The sequence below is a fragment of the Rhinopithecus bieti genome, unplaced genomic scaffold (assembly GCF_001698545.2).
Source record: "Rhinopithecus bieti isolate Rb0 unplaced genomic scaffold, ASM169854v2 scaffold_4101, whole genome shotgun sequence".
NCBI lineage: Eukaryota > Metazoa > Chordata > Mammalia > Primates > Cercopithecidae > Rhinopithecus > Rhinopithecus bieti.
Genome location: NW_016804458.1, coordinates 1,397,697 through 1,418,031, shown reverse-complemented (window position 1 = coordinate 1,418,031; position 20,335 = coordinate 1,397,697). Strand labels below are relative to the sequence as shown.

The following is a 20,335-nucleotide window of genomic DNA, read 5'->3' as shown; positions in this document are numbered from 1 at the left end:
TTTGAGACAGAGTCTCACTCTGCCACCAGGCTGGAGTGCAGTGGCGAGATCTCGGCTCACTGCAACCTTTGCCTCCCAGATTCAAGCAATACTTCTGCTTCAGCCTCCCAAGTAGCTGGGATTACAGGTGTGTGCCACCATGCCTCATGTTTTAAAATATTTTTGGTAGAGGGTTTCACCATGTTGGTCAGAATGGTCTTGATCTCTTGACCTCGTGATCTGCCTGCCTCAGCCTCCCAAAGTGCTGGGATTACAGGCGTGAGCCACTGCGCCTGGCCAAGAAGATTTTTTTTAAATGGACAAATCTCTAGCAAGATTCACAAAAAAGAAGAAAGGAGATGCAGTTGACAACATCAGAGATGAAACAGGCAAAATCACTACAAACAAGAAAAAGGATAAGGGAATATACAAGCCACTCTACACACATAAACTTAACAACACAGAGGGAATTGACCAATTAATTGAAATATAGAAAGTATTTCAATTCACCCAATATGACAGATAATTTGAATGGCCCTGTAACTATTTAGAACATAGAATTCATAACTTAAAACTGCCCAAAAGAAATCTGCAGGCCCAGATGGTTCCACTGGTGATTCCTACCAAATATTTAAAGAATTAATACCAATTGCAGACATTTTCTCCTAGAATGTAGAAAAGAGCAAGCTTACCAATTTTATGAAGCCAGAATATAGAATAGAAGAGCATGCTTACCAATTTTATGAAGCTAGTATAACTGAGGTATCAAAAGACAATTCGAAAAAAATAAAACTATATACCAATGTCCTCTCATGGACATAGATGACAAAATCTTTATGCTATGGACTCAACTGTAATCTGTGTTTTCTCTCATAATACTCATTAGTAAGAACCATAATTTAGGATTTCAATGGTTCTGAGACATAAATAATTATTAAAAATAGGTAACTAATAAACAGTAAATAATTTTATATAAAATATAAGCAGAAACAGACTCGAGGTTATCAGTATAATAATGGCAGGCAGACTCCTTGCATTCAGGTAGGTTTCTTTGGGGAAAGGAATAGAGACGAGGAGAAGAGTTAGGGCTTCTGGCTGAGCCCCTGGAAGAGCAAGGAGGAGGATGCCATTCCTCAGGAGTGGCCCCCCAAAAAGTCTGAGAATCACACTGCCTCAGAGGCTTACTAGCATTAACACTACAATTTACTTCAGGTACACTGAAATAAAGAACAAAAAAATCTGCAATAGTAAAATCAAAAGTCTTGGTAGCCAGGTTTTAGCATGAGCTCCTTGAGGCACAAGACCAGATGTTCTACTCTGCCATACGCCATTGGCCAGTCTGAGAAATCTGGGTATTTTATTTGATGATAACATTATTTTTTAAAGTTTTGTGGGATTTTGAAGTTTCAGTAACCCTGCTTCTCTCTTTAATTTGTAAGACACAGACCCATCGTATTACTGCTTTTCTCCTTATGACCCTTAGAAACTAGCCATTCACATTTCTAATACCCAGAAAGGTATTTTTTAAAATACATAATCATTAGGCATAGTCATAATAATCCTAGACTGAGTCTAGAGATTCAGATAGAAAGATGCACACAAACCATCACATTCCTTGTGCTGTTCCCTTTGAAGATCTGCCAGTTGATCTGGTTGGAACTGTAAGCCACATAGAACTCTGTGGTATAGCAGGACTTCAGGTAGTGTTTGGCACCTTGAGTCTGGATCCCTGTGATTATGACTTCCTTTTGCATGTCCACCTGCAATATAGGAAAGCCAGTAAAAAGAACTGTCCTTGTCAACAAGTCACACACTGCCTAAATTCATTATACAATCAGCTTTCTCCAGAACTAAAGAGCTAGCACATAAGATCTTAGCAAACTGATACAATGACTACATGTAATCCATATTTGTGCACAGAGTACCTAGATTTGAATCCCAACTCAATGACTAATTAGCTATGAGTTACTTTGGGAAGGCAGTTAGTATCTCTGTGCCTTTTGTTTTTTAATCTATAAAACAAGATATTATTAGAACCAACCTCAGAGGGTTGATTTTAAGAACATAAAGTACTTAGAACGGTGCCTCGCACTTGGTACTTGCTATTTCCCCTAACAACATTGCAAGAAAAATAACAAGAAGGAATTACTAAATCACTTTAATTTTTATTATTACAATAGCAGTAAATATTATCAGTCTATTAAACAAACCTGGATCCAAGGTTTAGAAGCCAATTCTGCTGCAAGTTTTTCTACACTCCAAGCATTATAAGATCCACCATTGTTTAATCTTGCTAATCTGGGCTCCCAGTAACCTAAACTCAAGGGAAGAAAAATATTTATTCTGAATTTTTTTAAAACTCAGCAATTTCTCAAGTGAGTTTAATCCACTGGAAAACCAGATCCTTGGAGGACCTGTGTTGTAGTCAGAAGTCTAGGCATGGGCCTCAGCTACTAAGCCAGTCCTTGATGATGAAATCTGGGCTTCAGGTCTGTGTTTGGTCAGCTGCTAACCACCACCTATTCCCTTTCTTGCACACAGGTCATGTTTGTTTTTTTTTCTGTTATGTTGATGTTCCTAATGCTGAATGTGCCTGCCTAACAGGAAGACATGGAAGGGGTATATGGGAGCCTGATCATCCTCTTGATGATGACCTCTTGATCTTGGAAAGGGCTTACAGGCAGTGTGAGAAAACTTTGGAGGAGTTCCTGCCACATAGTGGAGGTTCAACAAAGTTTTCTAAATAGATGAATGGTTGCCACAGGCAAAGGGCCACATTAATGGGGACTACAATGCTTAGCTGATAAGACCCTGTGAATCTGGCTGAAATACTACATGTGTGGTCAAACCCAGAAAAGGTGACTGAGGAGAGTTTGGAAATGGGCACGTGGTTATAAGAGTAAGCTATCTGATCCTTGCCAAATCCCTGCAGAGAGGCTGGGCTCTTTATGTAGAGAACTCAATGACCCCCACCTATTGGTTTCTCCTGGAAAAGACTCTTTGGGAACATTATATACCAGAAGGGGTGGCAGTGTTAAGAGCACGCTAACAGGCCTTTAGGTCCTGTCACAGTGTTCCTTCCTTTACCATATGTGTACCCCAAATGGAGCTGCGTCACTATATTGTAGTAGAGAAAAGCATAAAGAGAAGAACTGATTCATAGATAGGTTGTCATGTATGGTTTCATAGGCTGCATGCTGCACAATTGTAGGAGGTTCCATTCACAGACCATGGTGCTACAACTTACCCAGAAATTCTGAAGCCTTGATCTGTGAATCAGATATGATACCAGTGCTTAGTCCCATTGGCATCTTACAGTCTATGAAAAACAGGAAAAAATGAATAATTTTTGCTTAGAAAATATGTATAATAAAGTAAAACTCCATGGTTAGGGATTATGTTTCTGACAGGTCAGTAATTAGATATTTTTACCTACCTTGTGTGACCCTGACTTAAATATATCTGATTATAAAATGGTAAATGCACTAACAAGACTGGTGCTTTAATAGATATAGTGGCATCACAGAAGAAAACAACTGAAATCCTGAAATGTAATCATGTTTTAAATTGAGTTTCTTCTGCTTTTATCTTAACTTTGCTATTTTACAACATTAAGTACTATCCATGGCTAGGTGCAGTGCCTCATGCCTGTAATCCTAGCACTCTGGGAGGCCGAGGGGGAGGATTACTTGAGGCCAGGAGTTTGACACCATCTTGGGCAACCTCTTCTCTACAAAAAAATAAAATACAAAATACAAAATATGAAAAAAAAAAAGTTCTAGCCCTCATGAGACTATGTTCTCAAAAGTTGACCTCAAAGTTACAAGATTATTTATATCCTGATTAAGGAAGGGATACCAGCCACTGTGCTACCTGGATGTTAGCACAGTGCTTCATACTCAACAGTGCTTAGTAATGGCTTAAAGAATGGATGAATAGATGGACAAATGAAAACTGTGTTTCCTAAAAGCTGAAATGTCAAGTTTAGTGACTCAGTCGTTGTTAAATTCCTGTGACCTTTTCCCTCCTCAACTCTTGGAACCTGGAGAATTTCTTACATGCACTTGCCCATGGATCACGAATCATGAAGAAGGATGCTTTATGTAGGTTTCCCAATTGAGAGGAATGCTTTTGATCTGACCGCTGTGTTTTCAATGCAATCAGACCATGGACCAGAATAAAAGCAACTATGGCTACAAATTATGCCTTTGTCACATCAGAGTTCTTAGAGTTGAATATTTCCAATCTAAAAGTTGGTAATACTCTACTAATAGGCACTCTCCTGCTAAACCAAATATCACATGGTTCTCGTGATACCTCTGTCCATGATAAGAAATGGCGTTTGCATCCCTGCTCTCTGGTTTTCTCCAACCTCTGTGTTTAGGAGCCACCAGCCAGGTTTTGATGCCTTCATTTCAAGAGTTTTAAATGCACCTAAAATAAAAAGAACAACATTACATTTGCAAAAATTAACAAGTAAATATTGTGGTTGATAGTTCTCTATGAATCCTAAAATTCCTGCTTCACAAGAGACTTTCAAATAGAATTTAACCATTTTTCTTTAGGTAGGACTACAAGTATAACAGATAAAAACAAAACAATAACAACACACACACAGAGATAACTAAAGAAATTTTTAAAATCTCTACCATGCCTCACTAGAAGAAACTTTCACTTATCTAAATATAATGTTACAAGTTAACTCACACACAATACAGCTTCACAGTCCTAAGTATCAAAGTGACGTCGAATGACATCACTGGGCCTCAAAAATATCATACGTGCTTCCTTTCCCTCTCTTCATTTTGCTTTTTTCTCTTTTTTATATAAGAAAATCAAAATAAAATCTTCTTCCTCCATGTTTTCAAATTTTCCATAAAGCTTACATATGTGACTAGAGATTTACATAAATTGTTCAGAAAAAAACACTGAAAGAATGAGATTTCTAAAACCTCTGGCTATCCATTCTAGTATTTAACATTACCCCCTGGCAGTTAATATTTAAATTCTGTTGACTATAATTTATGACTCTTTCCCAGATTGTGGGTGAAAATGAATAGATATGGTTATCTTCCTCAAACCCACTGAAAAAGATCTCCAGTTTTCCTCTCTCCAGTGCAAGTATTTAGGTTTGCAGATTTAGAGACACTAGCCAATCCTAGCTTCTCAGTCTGTCTCTAGGCTTATATGGGAAGAATGATTGATCTTCTAATACTCAATGAAAAAATGAGAGAATTTGACTGAATCTCTTCTGTCTCTGATTTTAATACGATAGATTAATTATCTATTGATTATTGTATTAATACAATACAATACTCTCTAGATGTATTAGTGAGTTACTGGCATGTGAAAAACCAATAAGAACCCTCTTTTTTTCTCTGCTCTTAATCAAACCAGTCCATTTGGACTTCTGTGCCTGCATCTGAGGCAGATTCACACAACCTCACTCAAAGTGCTGTCGAGGGACTGCCTTCACTAGATCCTCAGGCAGCGTGTGTTAGGTTGGTGCAAACTATCATTGCGGTTTTTGCCATTACTTTCAATAGAAGGCAAAATAGAAGGAAGGCTGCTTGTTAAAAATACAGACTCCTGGGAATTCTGCCCAAAATCTACCTTAAAGTCTCTGAGAACAAAATCCCTCTGCTTTCACATCTGCATTTTAACCGACTTCCTAGGTTTTTATTACATCCACTGAAGTTTGAGAATTTGGCATGTGGCATCACAGCCCCACCCACACACCTGCTGCATAAGTAGATACACGTACAAACAACTCATTGGCACAGAAACATCCCTTCTGTAGAATTGTAGATTGTTTAAATCTACATTTATCTTTATTTTGCACATGAAAAGCTCTAAATACCTTTGTTATTCTTTAACTTTTGTAACTATTTTTAAAAAATATTTTCCCCTTCAAACAGTCTATAAGTCAGTTTAAAAATATGATTCCTTGAGTCACCTGCCCAAAGATATTAGGGTGCTAGAGCCTAGAGGAGGAGCAGAACTGAAGAATCTGGAAACCCTCCCAGCAGAGATAGCTGTAGCTGCCTGAGCCCTGTGGGATTCATTTTTTTATCTGCTTGAGACCTCATCTGTATGACACACAGTGGCTTGGGAGAAACTGCATGTTATGTAGCAACTGAGTTGGGTCATACATTTAGCCTGTGTGGTGCTGCAAATAGTTCATAAATTAGGTGACATTTTTGCACTCCGTATATACTTGGGGTCTATGGGTTTGCCTAGGCTCTATGCCAGAACCCTATGTTCTGACCCCTTAGGAAGTATATGCACAAGGAAGAAATAAGAAGGAGTAACAGATGCTATGATTGCCTTTTCCCTGTATTTCTTAGCAGGGACCTCTTTCCATTTCCCAAGTCTTTACCAGGCAGAAGGGCCCAGACCCCTAACTGGTGCTGTTTATTGCCATTTTCCAGCAAGGTCTGGCCATGAAAGTGAACCACGTGAATGTCTTGAGAGCCGCCTATGTTCAGCAGGTGTAACCTCACCCACTCTTGCTCGTACATTCTCAGGCCAGGCAAGCTGTAGATCATCCCATTAATGGCTGAAAGGACAAAGAGTTGAAATCAATTAAAAATCTGTTGACACAGAGAGGGCAACTGGTAAGGAAATATGGGGCAATGCACTCAACACCCATCTTCCTCATGATTCTGCATTCTCAGGCCTACCTAGCCATGGAAAGGGCCCTCTTGTATGTCATATTAGTGAGAGGCTGAAGCAGAACCACTAGTCCTTCTCATATCATTCACACCAGCCTACAGCAGAAGGCAGGGGTATCTCCCTTTCCAAGCAGTGTATCACTCTTTTCCCCAGCTTTTACACTTCTGTGCTTTACCCATGTATCCTTTCCATTAACAGTCTTAATTTTCCTTAACTACAAAAAGATAAACACAAATATAGGCAGACAAAGTAAACTCCAGGGGTTAGAGTCAGCAAGGAGATATGCAGCATGTCACCTTAAGGCCTTCTAAATTCAGAGAAAGTTTCAGGCAAATTGGGAAGTCTAGGAGTTTATAAAATGAGGAGTTTATAGTTGGTGTATCCAGCAACCATAGCAAGTCACGTTTATTCTCTCATTGGTACAATAACTCCTCTGCCCACTTTTCAGATTAGATGTCTTGGGTTCTCAGGCTTTATCTACTCTCCCTGTAGTAAAATATGTGGATTTTTTAAAAAACTTCCTGAGAAACATGATCACCTTAAAAATGTAACACAAAATTTTAAAGATAAAGTTTAGTGTTACCAAACATTTAACTGAAACCAAAGTGAGGGAAGTGCTTTGTTTCCTTCTTCTTAAGTAGAGGAACTGCTGTGAAATTTCAGAAACCAGGCAAGTGAATTTTTGGAGAGGGACGGGTTGAGATCATTTGGGCATCCTTAAAATTATATCAGGCATGAGAACACCTGTCTACATATTCATAAACACAAGCTCGTACCTTTCTCCTCTCAGTTTCTGTTCCAGTTACTAGCTTACAGGCCAAATTTCTGAGTGAATTTCCAAGTAGGCACACTTTTCCCAGTGTGACCACCCAAATGCTCTCTTGCCACTATTCTCCCATTACCTGGGTACCTAGTTTCTTCTCTCATTTTGTTCTCATATGCTTTGGGTGCCACCTGGTAGCTGCTGAGAGCTAAAACTGTTAGAATCATTCTTATTTTAGAAAAGACACACAGGTGATCATTTCTTTTATATAAACACTTGTGCCTTTAGAGATCCAGAAACAAGCTTATTAACTTTTTAAATTGCAGAACAATGTTAATTCCTTTTCAATGTGTGTTACCAGCTGAAGCACACTGGCTTTTTGTTGTTGTGGTTTTCTGTTGGTTTGTTTTGCAGTAGCTTCTCTGCACTATCTTTCAGACTTTCTCTTTTGGCCTCACCCACAGTGTTACCTCCCAGATTACATCAGCCCTCTGGAATGTTAAGGAACCAGTTTTAGTTGTAGCTCTGATTGTCTCAGAAGCATCTCATGTCTAATCTTGTGAAGCTCTAAGGGCAGGAATCACTGTGACCCAGTGTGATTTAATTAGGAGATTAGATCAAAGTCAGAGGAAAATACCGTGAAACTCATGGGATTTTTTCACTTCTGAGGATGTGAGTCTCCAAGAACTTCGGGACTTCTTTTCATAGTACCAGCTCTTCTTTTCATCAAAGGTCATAAATAGTAAGACAAATTCTCTCATGTCCACAGGCATGTTGCTGTCCTTATGTAGTATTCCTTTTTGGCAGATTAGGAGGGGACCTATCAAGCCTGAGTGAATATCTTTTTCCTGGAAAAAGAGAGTAAATTGTATTGTCTCTTTCTCAGGAATTTCCTTGCTCTTCTGATAGTCACTCATCATATAAAAAAGGAAACTTTCTGACAGGCTCTGAATTTGAAGATGAAGATTATAAATGAATGGCGTAATAAGCCTGGATATTTATCACCTAATTCTGTTGTATTCATAATTCTCCTTCCTCTGGTTGATCTTTATCCCAGTAACAATGATGATAATAATAAATTGATAATATAAGGGATACTATTTATTGGGAATCTACCAGAATATTAAATGATTTGCCTGCAATCTCTCATTTAATAGTGACAACTATCTTATGTGGTAAATATAAATTCATTCATTGAACAAGTATTTACCAAGTGCTTACCATGCACTATGTACTATTACCTCATTTTTAACTTCTGATACCAGGCTAAGAGAGGTCAAGGAATTTCCTAGGATTATGCATCACGTGACAGGGTAAAAATTTAAATCTGAGTCTGTGCTCTTTCCACTATGCATTAAATGAAGGAGCTCCTTCTCTTTTTAATTGACAAATAAAATTGTATGTATATACTGTGTACAACATTGTTTTGAAGTATATATACATTGCAGAATGATAGAAAAGGGAGTCTTGACTTTGCAGTTTTTTTCCATAAAGAGAGAGCAGAACATAGCTCATATTTGTTCAAGAAAATTTCAAATAAATGCCGTCTTCTGTAAATGTAGACATTCTAATTCATGGCCAATCATTCAAGTAATCTTCCCTCCTCTCCACTGAATAAATGTTTCTCTCTCTGTCATCTGAAGAGCTGCATGGAGAGTCCCTGGTTATGATAAATGTAGACTGTTAACCACACCCTTATGCATTCCTCATGAAAAGCAAGACAGACATTTGACAAGAAATAACCCCCAGTCTTCCATTTGGTGGACTCATATTACAAGGTTAGGGGAGTGAGAAAAACTTTCAATGAAAGTACCTACTGGGTTCACAGCTGAGTAGTAGGCCCAAGCCCGACAGGCAGAGCCAGGACTTTCTGGCCCTGATCGGTCAGTGGCATGCCATACGTAGGTATAACTGCTATTTGGCTGAACAGCATTATCTTCCTTAAACCATTCAGGAGAGTCATCTTCATAAGTCTTTCCCTCTGATGATTTTTCATAGGAAAGTCCATGGGCATGTAGAGAATATGGTCTGGATGCTAAATTTTAAAACGAACCTAGAAAAGGAATGATCCACAAATGTACTTAAGCTTAACAAAATCTAAACCACAAAATGTCAGCATTATAGACCAAAGTGGCTGGTTATAAAATCGGAGCTAAGATATAAGGTACAAAATAACTTATGTATATTATTTCATTTAATTTTCACAACCATCCTGTGAGATATGGCCCAAGTAGTTTTCTCCAGAAATACCAAAAGATACGTGTTCTTAGGCTCAAGGCCAAAGTACTGACATTATCTACTGATGAAATGAGAGTGATAGGTAGTGAAGATATGAAGATGAAAGAGGCTTGATTCTTGTTCATAAGAAGCTTTTAAGCTTCTGATGAAAACGACATGCACATGGGCATCCACACTACAAATCTGGAGACAACGGGTGCTGTATACAAAGTCTAAGTGGGTTCAGATGACGATGCCCTGGAGGAACGATTTGGTTGAATATTTAGGAGAAGTTGGAAGAATTAAGGTAAGTTTATTGGCGGAAATGGAATTGGCCATCGTAGAATGAACAGGAGCTAAAAAGACATTTCAGACTCTCGGAAGGGCAGAAGGATGCCTGTGAGCAGGAGAGTAAAGGAAGAGTTTGGGGGAAGAGCAAGGAAGGATCTGGATGGAGCTGGGCTGTGAAATGCACAGGGACAGGTGGAACCTGGTGAGAAATGAGGCTGGAAAAGGACCAGGTTGGGGCCAGATGGTAAAGGACTTAAATGCCATATGGGAAGTCTTCACACCCCAGCAGTCAGATTTGTGAAGCTCCTCCCGGCCCTTCTATAACTTCTAGTGATTAAAGACCCCCTAATTGTCTGTTCCTTATTTTATTCTACAAAGCCAGCATCACCCTAATAACAAAACCCAGCAAAGACACAATGAATCATGAAAACTACCGGCCAATATCTCTGATGTACATAGACACAAAAATCTTCAACAAAATACTGGCAAACCAAATCTAGCAGCAAATTAAAAATTAATTCATCACAATCACATAGGCTTCATTCCTAGGATGCAAAGTGGCTCAGTGTATGCAAATCAATAAATGTGATTCACCACATAAACCAAATTAAAACAAAACAGTATCATCATCTCAATAAACATGGAAAAAGCTTTTGATAAAACCTAACATCCCTTCATGATAAAAATCCTCAACAAACTAGGCATTGAAGGAACATACTTCAAAATAATAGGAGCCATCTGTGACAAACCCACAGTCAATATCATACTGAATGAGCAAAAGCTGAAAGCCTTCCCTATGAGAATTGGAACAAGACATGGATGCCCACTCTCATCACTCATATTCAACACAGTACTGGAAATTCTAGTCACAGCAATCAAGCAAGAGAAAGAAATAAAAGGCAACGAAAGAAGAAAAGAAGTTAAACTATCTCTCTTCATTGGCAATATGATTCTGTACCTAGAAAACCCTAAAGACTCCACAAAAAGCCTCCAGGAACTGATACTTCACTGATGACTTCAGTAAAGTTTCAGGATGCAAGATTAATGTACAAAATCAATTATACAAAATACAATGTACAAAGTAGCATTTCTATACATCAGTAATGTTCAAACTGAGAGCAAAATCAAGAACACAATCCCATTAGAAATAGAAACACACACACACACACACACAAAATACCTAGGAAAACATCTAACCAAAGTGGTGAAAGATCTCTGTAAGGAGAATTACAAAACACTGACGAAAGAAATCATAGGTAACACAAACAAATGGAAAAACATTCTATGCTCATGTATTGAATCAGTATTGTTAAAATAGCCATTGTGCCCCAAGTAATCTACAGATTCAACACTATTTTTTAAAGAACTACTGGAATCATTTTCCTCAGGATTAGACAAAGCTATTCTAAAATTCATATGGAGTCAAAAAAGAGCCTGAATAGCCAAAGCAATCCTACGCTAAAGGAACAAATCTGGAGGTATCACAGAACCTGACTTGAAACTATACTATAAAGCTGCAATAACCAAAATAACATGGTACTGATACAAAAACAGATACATAGGCCAATGGAACAGAATAAAGAACCCAGAAATAAAGCCACACACTTACAACCGCCTGAACTTTGACAAAGTCAACAACAACAACAACAACAACAACAAAAAAAAAAAAAAAAAAAAAAAAAAAAAACAAGGGGAAAAGAACTCGTATTTAATAAATGGTGCTGGAATAGCTGGCTACCCATATGTTAAAGAATGAAACTGGACCCCAATGAATCCAATGAAACTGGATTCATCATATACAAAAATTAACTCAAGATGGATTACAGATGTACCCTAGGACATAAAGTATAATTTTAAAAAAAGATGGATTAAAGATTTAAATGTAAGACCTCAAACTTTAAGAATCCTAGAAGAAAACCTAGGAAACACCATTCTGGATATCAGCCTTGGGAAAGAATTTATGACTAATTCCTCAAAAGCATTTCAACAAAAGCAAAAATTGACAAACTGAAGAGCTTTTTCTCAGCAAAAGAAGCTACCTACAAAGTGAACAGACACAGAATAGAAAAAATATTCACAAAGTATGTATCTGACAACTGTCTAATATCCAGAAACTATAAGATAGTTAAACAATTGAACAAGTGAAATACAAATAACCCCATTAAAAAGTGGGCAAAAGACATGAATAGATACTTCTCAAACGAAGACATACGAATAGCCAACAAACATGAAAAAAATGCTCAACATCACTAATCATCAGAGAAATGCAAATCAATACCACAGTGAAATGCCATCTCACACCAGTCAGAATGGCTATTAGTAAAATCCAAAAAATAGATGCTGGTGAGGCTGTGAAGAAAAGGAAATGCTTATACACTGCTGCTTAGAATGTAAATTAGCCACTGTGGAAAGACGTTTGGGGATTTCTCAAAGAACTTAAAACAGAACTACTATTTTAAGTGAGGACACCACTCCTCATATTGTCTTATGCCCAATTTCTGCCTCCAAAGAAAGAAGAAGTAAAAACTAAAAGGCAGAAATGAAATCTACAAGCAGACAGCCCGGTGCCACACCGTGGGCCTGGTAGTTAAAGATCGACCCCTGACCGAATTGGTTATGTTATCTATAGATTACAGACATTGTACAGAAAAGCACTGTGAAAATCCCTGTCCTGTCCTGTTCTGTTCTAATTACTGGTGCATGCAGCCCCCAGTCACATACCCCCTGCTTGCTCAATGGATCATGACCCTCTCACACGGACCCTCTTAGAGTTGTGAGCCCTTAAAAGGGACAGGAATTGCTCACTTGGGGAGCTCGGTTGTTGTAGACATGAGTCTTGCCAAAGCTCCTGGCTGAATAAAGCCCTTCCTTCTTTAACTCGGTGTCTGAGGGGTTTCATCTGAGGCCTGTCCTGCTACAATTTGACCTAGCAATTCTATTACTGAGTATATAGCCAAAAAAGAAAATAAATTGTTCAGCTGGGCACAGTGGCTCATGCCTGTAATCCCAGTACTTTGGGAAGCTGAGGCAGGCAGATTGCCTGAGGTCAGGAGTTTGAGACCAGCCTGGCCAATATGGTAAAACCCTGTCTCTACTAAAAATACAAAAATTAGCTGGGCATGCTGGTGGGCACCTGTAATCCCAGCTACTCAGGAGGCTGAGGCAGGAGAATTGCTTGAACCTGGGAGGCAGATGTTGCAGTGAGTTGAGATCATACCTCTGTACTCCAGCCTGGGCGACAGAGTGAGACTCCATCTCGAAAAAAAAAAAAAAAAAAGAAAAGAAAATACATTGTTCTACCAAAAAGACATATGTACTAGGATGTTCATCACAGCATTATTCACAGTAGCAAAGACATGGAATCAACCTAGGTGCCCATCAGTGGTGGACTAGATAAAGAAAATGTGGTATATATGCACCATGGAATACTAGGCAGCCATAAAAAGGACTACAATCATGTCCTTTATAACAACATGGATGCCAGCTGGAGGCTGTTATGCTAAGTTAATTAATATAGAAATAGAAAACCGAATACCACATGTTCTCACTTATAAGTGGGAGCTAAACATTGGGTACTCATGAACATAAAGATGGCAATAAACACTGGGGACTACTAGAGCGGGGTGGGAGGAGGGAGATGAGCAAGGGCTGAAAAACTATTGGGTACTATGCACACTACTTGGATGATGGGATCAGTCATACCCTAAACATCAGCATCACATAATATACCCAGATAACAAACCTGCACATATGCCCCCTGAATCTAAAATAAAAGTTAAAATTATTTTTAAATACACAAATGAAGTTATTTTTATCTAGTGAAATCCAGGGCTAAAACAAAGATTCAGTATTTGATTTTTTTCCTTTTGCCTAAGGTTCCAGTATGACTCAATGCAACATTGTTACTGATCCTGTCTTTATTCACAATTGTGATGTTTTGTTAATTGTGACTTTCATGCATTTATTTTGATTTTTAAATTTTTAAAAAATCTTCAGTTGCTTTAGGGATGCAAGTGGTTTTTGGTTGCATGGATGAATTGTATAGTGGTGAAGTCTAGGATATTAGTTGTACCCGTCACCTGAGTAGTGTACCCTGCACCCAGGAGGTAGCTTTTCATCCATCCCCCTGTTCCCTTTTGAATCTCCAATGTCCATCATACCAATCTGTCTGCCTTTGCATACCCATAGTTTAGCTCCCATTTATAAGTGAGAACATACAGCATCTGTTTTTTGATTCCTGAGTTACTTCACTTAGAATAGGTTTTTAAAATATTGTGTTAAATTCATTCATCTTGAAAAAGGATCCCCTAATCATAAGAGAGAATATTGCCTTCTATAACTTCATGGAAAATTTAGAATAATTAAGATTCTTATATCCCTATGTACTTGTTTACATTTTTAAAAAGAGCAAATAGTCACTGAAAATGTAGTGAATGCTTACACAGGTATAGTAGATTCTATTTTAAAATCTAGAATAGCTTACTTTAGAATCAGGGTTCTTTCTGGGTTTTGAATGTGAGAGGTTAGCAAAATGGCGAAAGTAAACTTTGTTATAAAAGCAAGTTATAATCCTGGGTCTGGACACAAGATTTTGAAAGAAATGACCAGAACTAGGAAGACACTGAAGAAACTTGCTCACTTTTGGAGGGTACAGAGACATCTTTACTTTCCTTACTCATTTTATTTAACTTCACTTTATTTATTTTTTTTAGGAAAACACCAGGAGATATTTCTAAATTGCTATTACTACTAGCACTACTACTGCTACCACCACCACCACTACTATGAAGCCCAATTCAATTGTTCTTGAATATATTAATTTTCTATGTTAACTCTAGATAGATTAGCTTTAGATAGAAATTACAGAGATTTTCTATAGATTATATAGTTTTCAGCATTTAAAAAAAAGTGAGATCTTTTTTTTTGTAGTCTTGAAGATTGCCAAATTGTTTGACAAGGAGTCTTTGAAAAGAAATGTAATTATTCATTAATCCCGGAAAATAAACAAATCACCTATAGCTCTCTTGCCACCTGCACCTTTACAACCCTCTGGTGCTTGTGGAAATTCCTCCGATGATCTTAGCAGTGCTCAAAAGACTTACTTGGATAACATCATCCACTTCAGCTCTGATAATGGGACCAAGAATTCCAAGATGCTCTTCATACTCCCCTCGAGGATCACGTTTGGTAAAAGTGCTGTCGAGGTACTTTCGAAAAACTACTTTCTTATATACGGTGTCTTCTGGAATATCATCAGAGTCTTCAATATCTGTTTCCCTGAAATAATAATACTAATTGTGTAAAAGAAGAAATTAAAGACTGTTCAAAGAATTTAGGAAATTGTCTCTTTCTAAATATAGCATCTAGCATAGAGAAGGTCTTTAATAAATATTTGATGGACAAATGAGTAAATGTAAAAGTGAATAAAAACAAAAGCCAGTAAATATCTTTCAATTCCTAACTCAGATATTATTTCATAGGTAAGTCTTCCTATAACCTTTCAGACTAGGTCAAGTCTCTATATCAATTCCTTATATTTCTATAGTATTATTATAGTATATATAGTAAATTCCTGTAGTATTCTTATACTATTTCTATGGTATATATGGTAGATTATATATAATTTATTTGTGAGATTATCTATTAATATCTGACTCTCACTGGGTATAAGTACTATAAGGTCAGCCATTGTGCCTAGTTTGCTCATAATACTCTCTCCAGTGGTAAGCACATTATCTGGCACACAGTAGGAGCTTAATACATTTTTGTCAAACATATAAACGAATGCACAGATACAATCATATGTTCTAAATTTTAAGATCAAAGGCAGACAAAGCCATGTAATGGGACAGCGCCAGAGCTTGGGGCTATCAGGTGACAATGGTCAGATCAATTAGAAGGTCATACTTATGAAAGTCACTGGATGGGTGAATGTTTTGTACCCTGAACGTAGCCACTTTTCTCACATTTGTTTTTTGCTAATGTCCATTATTCTTAAGCTTCTTGACACTGGTGTGGACAAAGATTGTTTGGATATGACCTCAAAAGCACAGGCAACAAAAGCAGAAACAGACAAATGGGATTGCCACCAAACTCAAAAGTTTACGCACAGCAAAGGAAACGACAGAGTGAAGAGACAACCTGTGGAATGGGACAATATTCTTGAAAACCAAATATCTGATAAGGAATTAAAAGTATAAGGAACTCAATGCAGCAAAAAACCCAAGTAGCCTGATTAAAAAATGAGCAAAAGACTTGAATAGACATTTCGTAAAAGAAGACATACAAATGACCAACAAATATATGAAAAGATGCTCAACATTACTAATAATCGGGGAAATGCAATTTAAAATCACAATGAGGGCTCACCTCACACCGTCAGGATTGTATTATGAAAATGACAAGAGATAAATGTTGGCAAGGATGTGAAGAAAAGGGAACTCTTGTACACTCTTGGTGAGAATGTAAATTAGTACAGCCATTATGGAAAAGAGTATGGGAGGTTCCTTTAAAAATTAAAAATAGAATTACCATATGATCCATTAATCCCACTTTTGGGTATATACCCACAGAAAATGAAATCAGTATGTTGAAGAGATATCTGCTCTCCCACGTTCACTGCAGCACTATCCACATTAGCCAAGACAGGGAAGCAACCCAAATGTCTATCAACAAATGAATGGATTTCTTAAATGTGATCTGCATAAACAATGAAATACTATTTAGCATTGAAAAAAAAGAAAATGGTCCTTTGGGACGCCGAGGTGGGTGGATCATGAGGTCAGGAGATCGAGACCATCCTGGCTAACACGGTGAAACCCCGTATCTACTAAAAATACAAGAAAAATTAGCCGGGCATGGTGGCAGGCGCCTGTAGTCCCAGCTACTCGGGAGGCTGAGGCAGGAGAATGGCGTGAACCCGGGAGGTGGAGCGTGTAGTGAGCCGAGATCGCACCACTGCACTCCAGTCTGGGAGACACAGCCAGACTCCGTCTCAAAAAAAAAAAAAAAAAAGAAAAAGAAAATGAAGAAATGTCATCTGCGACAACATGACTGAACCAGGAGGTCGTTATGTTACATAAAATAAGCCAGGTATGTGAGACTCCGTCTCAAAAAATAATAATAATAATAATAAGCCAGGTACAGAAAGACAAGTACTGCAGGATCTCACTTATAATGTGGAAACTAAAAACATTGAGCTCATAGAAGCAGAACGTACAACCATGGTTAACAAAGGAATACAGAGGTGAAGCATTGAGAAAATGGTCAAAAGATAAAATTCAATTAGAAGAAATAAATTTAGAAGATCTGTTGTATAAGATGGTGACTGTAGTTAATAACAACACACTGAATTTTTTAACATTGCTGAGTACATCTTAAGTGTTCTAACCACAAAAAGTATGTGAGGTAATGCATAGGCTAATTAGCTTGATTTTGTCAATTCACAGTTTATAAATATATTAAAACATCATGTTTGCACCATAAATGTGTATAAAACAATGACCAAAAAAACCCCCCAAAAAACTGTGGTACACCCGTGTAATGGAGTACATGCAATAACCTGAAGAATCTCCAGAGAATTTTACTGAGTGAAAAAATACCAGTCCCCAAAGGTTACATGTTGCCTGATTCCATTTATGTAATATTCTCGAAATGACAAAATTATAGAAATGGAGATCAGACTACTGGTTGCCAGGGAATAAGGAAGGGGTATGGTGTGAGGAAGGCTGATATGAGTATAAAGGGGTAAAGAGAGGGATTTTTATAGTCATGGTAAACATCCTGTATCTTGACAGTATCAGTGTCAGTATGCTGGTTGTGATATAGTATTATAGATTTGCAAAATGTTACCCCTGGGAGAAACTGGATAAAGAATACTCATGATACCCAAAGGATCTCTCTGTATTATTTCTCTTGACTATATGTGAATCTATTTTATTTTTATTCCAAAATAAAAAGTTTAATTAAAAATTATAAATAAATAAATAAATAAAGCACATTATTTCCATCTAGTTCATTGTCTCAGTCTAGGACTGAAGCATGTCCAATTTTCCCACTGGCTCTCACATTTCCCAAGCCTGTGGAAACAAGCCAAACACTCACCCATCAAACCCATAATATTTGCTATATACCATGAGCCATCAACAGAGAATCTCATTCTGCCTTTCTTCTGGTCTACCTCCCCTACTAATCCCATCTTTCCAGACTCTGAGCATAACATGTAAACTCACAGAACACAAGGGAGTGGGTAAAGCAACTTTGACTGCCATTAAAGTGGGTTGTGAGCCTTGAACGGAATACAAGATTTTGAAGGTGGTTCCATCCCTATTTACTCTGGACAGGCCCTACATCTTACTCCCTCAGGCCTTGCTTAGAAATACTCAGATAGCTAGTTGTTCTCATATGGTATTGAGTGCAACATTTAAATAGGAAGTCATAGGAAAAAGTGTTTTAAACAGAGTTCTAATGTGGAGATGTCAGGCATCAGATTAATGAATTCATTTGCGTAAGTCACACCATACATTGTGTTTGCCTACTGTAATTACACTTTGGTTTTTTAAGTGATTAATGTAACAGTTTTAGTAAAAGCTGTGGGCTATGTCTAGACAGTTGACGCGCAGTCATCATGCTATGTCCCTGAGAATTTGTAGTTGACTAAGCCTTGCTCCTTTCCTCCTCTCTTTTCTCTTTCTGTATCTTCATCCCAGAACAAAGACCCCAGTTCAACATGGCTTTCTACCCCTAAGCAAAACTGAATTGTAAATTATCTTTAAAAAAAGCGATTTGGATCTCTTAGAAATTCTGATCTAAACAAGTAAATGCAAAAAGGAGATTTCTACATCATATTTGGGTTTGGATTTGAGGCTAACTTCAATTAAATCATATAGATTAGCATATAGCTATGGATAGGTTGGGCTCTGCCTGGAGCAATAAGAGTCAGTAGAAACAAGGGTAGTAAGAGGAGAGGACACAGAAAAAGGCCTAATTACAGAATATTATAGAGTTCTCCCAATGATTGTTCTTATATTGTCCAGGGGTCATCCAAGGTAAAGAAGCAATTTTGGAATTGACAAAGGAAATAGAACAGACCAACTTGCAATAGGGAAACCACACTGTTCTTAGTATAATTTGCCCACAATTATCCCCCTGAATTGTAGTAGCTACTTTCTTCAGCAGTAATGGAAAAATGAGAATAAAAAAGGAGAAAACTGGCCAAACCTTTGTACAAATTCTGAATAATCCCAGGATATTTCTTCAGCAGCAATGTAATAATTTCTTCTGTTTCCGTTGTTGCTGCGGAGGTACCATGCTGCAATGTTGTCAGGATTTCTGGAGGAGTTGATGTTTGTCCTAACATCAGTTTTGTAGGGGTCATCATAGGGCACATAATCAATTTCAGCATAGTCATCTTCACTACTCTGGACCTCTTCCTTTGGAATAATCTCAATGTAATCTGTACCATCTTTACTGAGGCCCACTATAACCAGTGGATTAAATTCCTTTGATAGAAAAGTATCATTGAGAGTAGGAGATGAAGGAGATGGCATCTGACCAAGGTCTGGATAAGGAAAAGTCTCATTAAATTCTGGAAGATGCAATGACTGACTAGATTCAGAAGGGTAGAATATCTGATCAAGGTCTAGAGGAGGTGACATCTGGCTGAAATCAGGGAGAAGGGTGGTCTCACTGATGTCTGAAGAGACAGTCACCTGGCTGAGGTCTGGAGAAAGGGGCATCTGTCTGAGGGCTGGGGAAAGGTTTGTCTGACTAAGTTCTGGAGAGAGGTTTGTCTGACTGAGGTCTGAGAAAGGGTTGTATGGCTGAGGTCTGGAGAAAGGGGCATCTGACCAAGGGTTGGGGAAAGGTTTGTCTGACTGAGTTCTGGAGAGAGGTTTGTCTGGCTGAGGTCTAGAGAAAGGGTTGTATGACTGAGGTCTGGAGAAAGGGTTGTATGGCTGAGGTCTGGAGAAAGGGTTGTATGGCTGAGGTCTGGAGAAAGGGGCATCTGATCGAGGGCTGGGGAAAGGTTTGTCTGACTGAGTTCTGGAGAGAGAGTCGTGTGGCTGAGGTCTGGCGAGAAGTTTGTTTGGCTGAGTTCTGGAGAGAGGGTCACCTGGCTGAGGTCTGGAGAGGTGACTGTCTGCCAGACTTCATGTTCTGAGGAAGGGGACATTTGACTTATATCAGTGGGGAAGGACTTGTGACTTCGGTCATACTCAAGCATCTCACTGAGCTCTGGAGAAAAGGATCTGTGACTGGGGTCTGAAGTAGAGTGCATTTCATCAGGGTCTTGAATGGGAAATGTTTCATAGTGTTCCTCTGGGGGCTCTGTCTGATAAAGACCTGGAGGAGAGCTTGTCTGACCAGTATCATTTGAGGAATTCTGATTATGGTCAGGAAGTGAGGCTA

At 38.2% G+C, this 20,335-nt stretch overlaps 1 protein-coding gene across 1 annotated transcript in view; it reads right to left on the bottom strand.

The window, feature by feature from the left end:
• The window catches only part of F5 (coagulation factor V), a 73,873-nt gene that overhangs the window by 7,835 nt on the left and 45,703 nt on the right, over positions 1-20,335 (bottom strand). Inside the window, 10 exon segments of the mRNA XM_017868449.1 lie at positions 1,584-1,739; positions 2,190-2,293; positions 3,227-3,298; positions 4,297-4,413; positions 6,359-6,538; positions 8,055-8,265; positions 9,235-9,470; positions 15,024-15,202; positions 19,145-19,730; positions 19,733-19,998. Coding sequence (XP_017723938.1) covers positions 1,584-1,739; positions 2,190-2,293; positions 3,227-3,298; positions 4,297-4,413; positions 6,359-6,538; positions 8,055-8,265; positions 9,235-9,470; positions 15,024-15,202; positions 19,145-19,730; positions 19,733-19,998 — 2,107 coding nt within the window.